Raw genomic sequence first — 9,608 nt, 5'->3', positions numbered from 1 at the left:
AGAGAGAGAGAGACAGCGTGAACGGGGAGGGTCAGAGAGAGAGGGAGACACAGACTCTGAAACAGGCTCCAGCCTCTGAGCTGGCAGTCAGCACAGAGCCCGACGTGGGGCTCAAACCCACAAACCGCGAGATCATGACCTAAGCGAAAGTCGGACGCTTAACTGACTAAGCCACCCAGGCGCCCCTGATCATATACATTCTTAGGTACCCTTCATATTTATTTTTAATTGAAATGCTGGCTTTATTAAACAGATACCTTCTGTGTCAGAATTGACTCTAATGCTAATTTATTATTAGCGTCTCATTTTAAATTGTGTGTGATATGTGATGTACCATATTTGAAGAGTGTTCTTTCTCCCTGCCTCTGTTTTTTAAGGTTTTGATATACCTTGATGCCCACTGTGAGGTGGCGGTTAACTGGTATGCACCGCTTGTAGCTCCCATATCTAAGGACAGGTAACATTACTTTGCTTTTTTTTTTTTTTCCTTTTTTCCTGAGTGAAAAGTAAACCTTGTCCTAGAAGGACAAATAATATTCTCATTTTCCTGATTCTAGTCCCATTCAGTGCCTCAAGCTCTGTGTTTTAAGTGTTCTCGTTCAGCCAGTTGTTCCCTGGGGTGGAGCCAGACGGATACTTTGGGCTGATTCACATGCAGGCGGGCTGGCATTTGGGATAAGCTGTCAGGTGTCTCACTCAAGAATCATCTTACCGTTGGGTTAGTGAACAGACAACCCTCTAGCTCCAAAAGCTTTGTCTAAGAGTCATGTTAATTGCCCCCTCTCTGCTGTGATAACAGTTTTAAAGACTTGAAGATCCATGCTTTTGAGATGATACCTATTGGGTTTTTATGCCCTTTTGTGAATTATTACTTTAGATAAAAAGGACCAGCTGTTACCCATGTCAAGGCTTTGGGTTCCTGTAGAAATTTAGAAATAGACAGCTATTCCGTGGAAATTTGGCCATCACCATTACATTTACAGAAATGTCTGAACAGTGGAAGGCAGCATTTAATCTCCCAGTTCCAAAAGCCTTCCCTGCTTTTAGTGTAGAATTCTGACTATTTCAGAATTGAGGGAAATAAAACCTGTTCCTGGGGTAAATGACATGAATCAAAGGAAGAACTTTGGGGGATTTAATCATCAGTGGATTTGGTCTGAAAGCCTATCGTAAACATTTTTCACACGCTGACTTAATCCTCACAGCAACTCTGCAAGATAGATATTATTAGCTACATTGTATTGAAGAGGATATTGAGGCCTAGAAGAGTTCATTAATTCGCCCCAATTCAAACAGCCAATGAACCATCAAACTGAGATCTCTCAGGGGCACTTTACACTGTTTATTTAGAAATCTGAGAATCGTGAGAAGTGAAGAAAGATGACACACCTTCACCTCTTCAGGTGAAAACCAGCAGTCCTTAGCCGTCATAAGGAAGTGGCTTTCCACAGGACCCTGTGGCATTCTCACATATATCCCACAGTGACCCTGCCCCCGCCGTCTGCAGAGAATACAGCATCTGTCTCAAATCCACTTCCCCCGTATTAGAATTCTATAGGTTTTTCTTTTCTCCTTGGTTTCTAAGCATCTAAAAAGCATCGTAACATGGTTATGTAAAGCTGTAATCCCTGCTTCAGGAAATGCATTTTAAAATCCTTTCTGATAGGATGACCATTAAAACAAGCCAAACTGTCTGCAGAGTTGATCCTCCATCTAATGAGTCACATAGAACTAGAATTTTATGAAGCCCAAATACAAGGTATTTTTTTGCTTCAGGTTCCCAGAGTACTACTTCAGTTCTTCAGCAAGTTTTAAGGGATTTTTTTCTCTTTTTTTAAAAAAGCAGGAATGCGATACAGTACCTTTTTTTTTTCTTGCAACAAAAGCTGTTTATTGCAATAAAAGGAATAGGAAAAGGAGGTCACTTAAAGGAACAGAAACAGATTTTCATAATAACTGTTTCCAAAGGAATAGAAAGTGACAGAAAGTTGGGAGAACCACTAAGAATGTAGTGGGTTTTATTTCTCTACACGCACACTCAGTCACACACATTCACAGTCACACACATTCACACTCACATTCATGCTCACACATTCACACATTTATACTCACGCTCACTCATATTCACACACACATGCATCTTCACATTGACGCTCACACATTCATATTCATTTTTTTAAATGGAGGGATAAGGGGGAAAATAACAGTCAGGAAAATCTGATAAATAATGTAAAATTACCAAGAGAAAATTGCCTGTAGGAGCAAAGTAAATACGAGAAAACATGATTAAGCTCAACATTTGTCTGTAAGCTGAGGGAAAAGTCTCCTGTGTCCTTCCTTTACAGAAAAGGGCTCCTTGACTTTCAAAGACATTACTTCTATTACCCATTAAAGTTCCCTAATGGAAAAAAAAAAAATCAACAGTAAAAAGAGATAATACAGTTAGGCATGCTAAACTAGTCAGTTTTGGGTTCTTAAATGCTTTTTCATTTTCTGTAAATGTTTCAGAACTACATGTACTGTGCCTCTAATAGATTACATAGATGGGAATGATTATTCCATTGAACCACAGCAAGGTGGGGATGAAGATGGTTTTGCCAGAGGGGCCTGGGACTGGAGTTTACTATGGAAACGTATTCCTCTAAGCCACAAGGAAAAGGCCAAAAGAAAGCATAAAACTGAACCTTATCGGTAAAGATTACTACTTTATTTTCTTACGTGGAATGTCTATCTAAGTACTTTTTTTTTTTCCTTCCCCATGTACTTGTATAAATATGTGGGTCCATACATACCTTCCATTTCATCTTTGCTGCCATCATCAACACAATACAGAACCATTTGCACTGTGCCGATTATAGATGTCATAAATGGCAACACATATGAAATTGTACCCCAAGGGGGTGGTGACGAAGATGGGTATGCCCGAGGAGCATGGGATTGGAGTATGCTCTGGAAACGGGTGCCTCTGACCCCTCGAGAGAAGAGAATGAGAAAGACAAAAACTGAACCATATCGGTAATCACTAAATCACTTACATGTTTTTCTTTTCTCCAGTTGCTGCTAACCTATTAACATTTTGCCAAGCTAAAAAATTTGTTACTAACACTGTAGATGCTGTCTCAGATTCTGTACCAGTCTTTCCCCTAATATTAGCTCAGAGGTTTGAGTTCACCTTTGCTACTTTGTAGTTGTTTTTTCTCTAAATGCAAGCTCCATTGCGGCGGGGGGGGGGGGGGGGGGGGGATAAAAAGGTNGGGGGGGGGGGGGGGGGGGGGGGGGAGGTTTCAAATACAAGTGAAAAAAAATCTTTGCTCTCCTGTCATGGTAGACTAGACATCAGATTTTAGTCTTTTGACCATAATTTCATTCTGTACATTTAAAATGCATAAATTACTTACAATCCCAGTTTTATATCCACTTTGATCCCTAGGCTATAGTGTTAACAATGAAAGAGAAATAGCAAGAGATTTCTTTGGGTTTTTTTTCTTCTTTGTGTTTTGTATGCTAACTTGTAAATACTAATTTTGTACCGCTTGGATCTGATGAATAAAAATACATGACTTTGGAACATATTACATGAAATCCTTTATCTCTTCCTTCTCAGAAGAGCACTTGATTAAAAGGAAACTTTATTCCAGAATCAGCTTTTGTCCCTTCTTACAGGACAAATAGAACAGTTCTGCTGCTCTGTTCTTTTGGTCTTTAAACTGAAACATTTTACTGTCCTTCACAGTGACTCCAAATGAAATATTTGGTCAAATGTTAGTATAGGCTTCTAAATGTGTCTAATTTTGTTTTTCTGATCTTATGGTTCTGCTTTTGGTCTCTCTCTCCTTGTTATACTGCTGATCGCTGATCGTGTTAGAACTCTGCTTTGGGAAGGTGTTTCCAATGTTATGCAAATGCTGGTGGGATCTGGGCACGCCAGGAGACCAGATACTGAGATGGCAAACATAAGGAAATTACAGAGTTTTAATCTTTGACACTTTCCAAATTTCTCTTTGAGGTTCGTTTTTGAAAGAGGCCAGGAATTTACTGCTTACCCACTTGATTTAATGAATATTTCTGGGTGTAAAAAATAAAGGGTCGTGATTATATTCACATTCTGCTCATTCCATGGGCTGAGCTAGTCAAGAGGTTTTTTTAAAGTGGTTTTCATGTTAAGATGCATTTAAAAAAGACATACCGAGATAATCAGGAATGCATTTAAAGATCAATAAAGCATGGTTATAATAATTGTAAACGATAGTTAAATAAATGTGACGTGAAAATAACCAGGAATGTGCTGGTGCTGCTTATTACCAGGTTAGGCAGCATAAGAGAAGGCATAAGAGAATGACTTTCACTTGATGTGATTTCCTTTCATATTGAAAGTATTACTTGATTTATTATTTATCCATTCAACAAATATTTAATGAGCGCTTAGTATGTGCCAGACACTGTTTTCTGGGGATAAATTTTTAAAAGACATGTTCTCCTGGCACCTAAAATGTAATGGATGAGACAGAAATTAAACAGGTAACTACACAAGTAACTCTGGAACAGCACCTGCAGTAAGTAGTGTGAAGAAAAATCAGAGAGTACGTGGAGCTTGTGGGAAGGAGAACCTAATCCAGCCGGAGGAGCCCAAACAGCCTCCCTGACAAAGTCCCCTTCAAGCTGAGACTTGAAAGGTGAGGAGTCAGCCCTGGGGAGAAAGAAGAACGTTTCAGGAGAGCGAACAACAGAGGTGAATCCCTGAGCTAGAAGAGGGTGGGTCGTGTTAGAGGCCTGAGCAGAGCAGTGAAGAACTCAGGATGAGGAAGCCCACTCAGGAGTGGGGAGAGGCTTGCGTCACCTGGGCCCGTGTTGAGTCCACTCGGCCTGCTGTGTGATTAGATTGGGGTGGGGGCAGAACTGAGGAAAAGACCCAGTAGGGGTGTTCCCTTAGCAGTCCAAGTGGTGGTAGCTTGGGCTAGGATGGTGGCAGCTGTGATGTTGGAAAGTAGAACGCAGGCTCAAGATAGAGTCAATAGGATTTAGTGACAGATTAAATATTAGGTGTGGTGATAAAGAAAGTACTCTGATGGAGAGTCCACTTAAGAATCAGGATATGTTAGTAATTAATTGGGGGTGGGAAACAGGATGAAAATGATTACCCTTATCACTGGCTCTAGTGATATGAATGGCTTGCTCGTCTCTTAAAAGTATCCAGTTCAAGATTCCATTCAAGAAACTCCACACATCACCCTTTTGCATTCCTACCTCCTGACATAGTAAATAGCTAATGTCTAATTCTCTTGTGTCATCTCTTTGCTACATTTGCAAATTCTGAATGAACTGTGGCTGTTCCACAATGATTTACACCCTTATTTGGCATGCCCCTGAGCTATAAAATTAAAAAATGACAGACTACTTCCATGGTCTATGGTTTCACTCATCCTAGAATGACTCATAAATCATTGTAGGAGCAGTTAGCAGACCATGGCGGTATGGCTCAGTATTTTTAGGAGTGAAAGAGAAAATTCCATCTTAACTAACTCTCAAGGCTTAATTTTCAAACCAACAAAGGTACTAAGGCACCCTCTAATGGCAAAATGATGCAGTGCTCTAATTTGCAGTGAACTATAAATTGGATTTCAGATAGAAATTGTAAATTCGTCAGAGAATTATAAACCGATTGTTTTGTGAAGACTTCGTAATTTCTTAATGTTTGGCCATCCATTTTGTCTCTTCTGTGCATTATTTAGACTATGTTCCAAACAGGCTTCTTGTCTATTTGTGAAGGGATTCTGGGGGTTTATCTTTAATAGTTATTGCACTGTTTCTTGTCTTAGGTCCCCCGCCATGGCTGGTGGATTATTTGCCATTGAACGAGAGTTCTTCTTTGAACTGGGTCTCTATGATCCAGGTCTCCAGATTTGGGGTGGTGAAAACTTTGAGATCTCATACAAGGTAACATTTTCTTTAAACAAATGCAGTTTTCCAAGTAATTATTACTGACTTTGGTGACTTTTAGCTAAGGCTGGTTTCTCTGGGAAAAGACCTATTTAATGCAGTTATAAAGAATGACTTACAAAAATGCATGCCTTTGGGGAAAAATAGGGCAAAATGCAAAATCCAGACTTAATGCGTATTTACGTGGCCCATCTCAGCATTGAGGCCAGCAAACTTCAAAAATGAAAATACCTCCTTCTCCCACTCCCTGCCTACCCCCCCAGGCTTTCTGTGCACTGAAGCCTTTTGTTATAAAAGCCCTTTGGAGAACCTGCATGTGTGGGAGCCACATCTGACCATCCACTGACACAGTTACCCTTTATCTGTATCGGACATGAGGATTCCGGACAGCAGCAGATCCCAAGCATGACTGGGCACCCCCAGACTGACCCTGGGGCTGCCTTCCTGCAGCACCCACCCTGTTGTGGAGGCAGCCCTTGAACAATAATGCCTTCCATGCTACAACCCATCCTCACCCCCATTTACCAAAAGAAAGAGAACTGTATCAGTTTGGGTTAAACAGATATTTATTGTCTCTTCTCTTAAATGTCTAGAGACAGAAGAACAACTCAGTCCCTGCTCTCAAGGAACTTAGAGCTCATAAGAGATTAGAATTGTACTTAAATTCATAATATGGTGAGAAGGTAGCTGGCATTCAATTGTTGTACTTAAGAAATAGCATCATGAGGGCACTTGGGGGGCTCAGTCCTTGGTTTCAGCTCAGGTCATGACCTCACAGTTTATGAGTTTAAGCCCCATGACGGGCTCTGTGCAGGCAGCATGGAGCCTGCTTGGTATTTCTCTCTCCCTCTCTCTCTGCCTCTACCCAGCTTGCTCACTCCCTCTCTCTCAAAAAATGTATAAACATAAAATTTAAAAAAAAGAAACATCATCATATTGAAGGTAGAATTTGAGGCAAACTAGAAAGGTGAGCATGGTATCAATAAGCAAGATAAAAGGAGGGGAAGGTGACCTCAGAGCAAATAGAATGGGGAAAGGTGCAAAAGTGGGCACATGAAGACTGTATTCAGGAAACAGTGAGGAGCACAGTTTAGCAGAATCGGCATGGGTAAGAAAGATGTCCAAGAGGAAAAAGTGGGTAAGTCTGTTAGGACTGTATGGAAGAGAGCCTTTCGTGCTGAGCCAAGAGATTTTTATTGAACTTGATAAGCAGTGGCAACCTATTGAAGATATTAAGCAAGGGAATAACGTGACCCAAAGCTGCCCTTCAGCTAGAATAATCTCTTACTATAAATAAGGATAGCATTGAGTAGAGAGAAGCTGAAGGCGAAGAAGCCAGTTTGGAGGTTATTATACTAATCACCCAGGTGGGAAATACATTAGCAGTGGAAACAGTGAATAACATCAGGAGTGAGGAATCTGCGTGACTTTGCAAGGTGACATTGGGGAAAGGGTGTTTAAAGCTGCAAGTACGTGGCTGGACATGACTGCGTTCCCTGTTGCCTTCTTTGTTATTATAGGAGTTTGAAAAAACAAGCAAATTACTTTAGGATTTATTGAGTTTATGATTCCCCATGGACACTGTATCTAATTTAGATTTTATATTTACATCGATGACAAAGTTTCAACTATATCTTAGTATTTGAAACGACTTCCACATGTGTTTTTCCCTGACAGATATGGCAATGTGGTGGCAAATTGCTGTTTGTGCCTTGTTCCCGTGTTGGACACATCTACCGTCTTGAGGGTTGGCAAGGGAATCCTCCACCCATTTACGTTGGGTCTTCTCCAACTCTGAAGGTGAGTCTCTGGGTAAAAGGAGGAAAGCCACAGCCTATGATGGTCACTTACATGTCAGCTCTCTGAATGGAATAAATCTTTTAAGCACGCATGCCACTTCTCCCTTTTAATTTAAGCTGAACTCATTCATGAAACACCTTATTGTTTTTGTTTTGTTGTGCCTCTATTTGAAATCTGGTTGACATACAATATTATATATATTAGTTACAGGTATACACAGGTATTCAACATTTCTATATGTTATATATTATACATGATATATATTATGAAATGATCACAGTAAATCTAGCTACCATCTGTCACCATGAAAGTTGCTACAGTATTATTAACTGTATTCCTATGCTGTATATGACTTCCTCTTCCCTTATTTCACCCATCTGCCCCCCATTTCTGGTAACCATCAGTTTGTTCTTTGTATCTATGAATCTGTTTCTCTTTTGCTTTGTTTGTTCCTTTGTCTTTTAGATTCCACAAAGAAGTGAAATCATATGGTACTTGCCTTTCCCTGCTTTACTTATTTCTCTGCCTTACTTATTATTACACTAATACCAGCCATGTTGTCCATCCAGGTCCAGCCATGTTCTCACAAATAGCAAGATTTTATTCTTTTTTATGGCTGAGTAATAGTCCATTTGTATGTGGGAGAGAGTAGAGAGAGAATATATCTATATACCCCACATCTTTATCTGTCAGTTTTATAATGGATACTTCAGTTTCCATATTTTGGTTACTATCATTGTAAATTGTATTGTAAAACTGCAATGAACATAGGGGCCCCTATATCTTTTTGAATTAGTGTTTTTATATTCTTTGGGTAAATACTCAGAAGTACAATTGCTAGGTTGTATAGTAGTTCTATTTTTAATTTTTTGAGGAATCTCTGTACTGTTTTCCATAGCGACTACACCAGTTTGCATTCTCAAAAACGGCCACATGAGGGTTCCCTTTTCTTCCTATCTTCACCAACACTTATTTCTTGTCTTCTTGACAACAGCCATTCTGACAGGTGGGAGGTGATATCTCATTGTGGTTTCTTGTTTCCCTGATGATTAGTGATGTTAAATACCTTTTCATGTGTCTGTTGACCACCTGTATGTCTTCTTTGGAGAAATGTCCATTCAGGTCATCTGACAATTTTTTAATTGGATTGTTTGTTTTTTGATATGGAGTTGTGTGAGTTCTTTATATACTTTGGATATTAACCTCTGTTTGGTTGGATCATTTGCAAATAAATATCCTCCCATTCAGTAGGATGCATTTTCATTTTATTGATGGTTTCATTCACTATACAAAGGCTTTTTGTAGTGTTTATTTCTCTTTTGTTGCACCTGCCTGAGGAAACCAATCCCAAAAAAATAGTGTCCAAAAGCTTAGTCCCTGTGTTTTCTTAGGAGTGTCGTGGTTTCAGGTCTTACATTTAAATCTTTAGTCATTTTGAGTTTATTTTGTGTGCGGTGTAAGAAAGTGGCCCAGTTTCATTCTTCTGCAAGTAGCTGTCCGGTTTTTCTAACATTTATTGAGAAAACTGTCTCAGTAAGCATAGGTTTATTTCTGGACTCACTGTTCTGTTCCATTGATGTGTGTATCTGTTTTTGTGCTAATACCATAATGTTTCGATTACTCTAACTTTGTAGTATAGTTCGAAATAATGGAGCATGATACCTCCAGGTTTGTTCCTCTTTCTCAAGATTGCTTTGGTGTTTTGTGGATCCACACAAATTTTAGGATTATTTGCTCTCATTCTATGAAAAATACTATTGGTGTTTTGATAGAGATTGTACTTAATCTGTAAATTGGTTTGGGTAGTATGGGTATTTTAATAATATTGGTTCTTCTAATCCATGAGTGTGGTATATCTTTACATTTATTTG

General features: G+C 39.5%; 1 protein-coding gene across 1 annotated transcript in view; it reads left to right on the top strand.

Moving 5' to 3' along the window:
• Positions 1-9,608, top strand: part of GALNT7 (polypeptide N-acetylgalactosaminyltransferase 7) — a 122,980-nt gene that overhangs the window by 98,861 nt on the left and 14,511 nt on the right. The window contains exons 6-9 of the mRNA XM_077779644.1: positions 378-457; positions 2,509-2,691; positions 5,817-5,934; positions 7,615-7,737. Coding sequence (XP_077635770.1) covers positions 378-457; positions 2,509-2,691; positions 5,817-5,934; positions 7,615-7,737 — 504 coding nt within the window. The remainder of the gene's footprint in view (positions 1-377; positions 458-2,508; positions 2,692-5,816; positions 5,935-7,614; positions 7,738-9,608) is intronic.

The sequence above is a fragment of the Crocuta crocuta genome, unplaced genomic scaffold, assembly GCF_008692635.1.
Source record: "Crocuta crocuta isolate KB4526 unplaced genomic scaffold, BGI_CrCroc_1.0 scaffold158, whole genome shotgun sequence".
NCBI lineage: Eukaryota > Metazoa > Chordata > Mammalia > Carnivora > Hyaenidae > Crocuta > Crocuta crocuta.
This window is presented reverse-complemented; position numbering and strand designations above follow the sequence as displayed.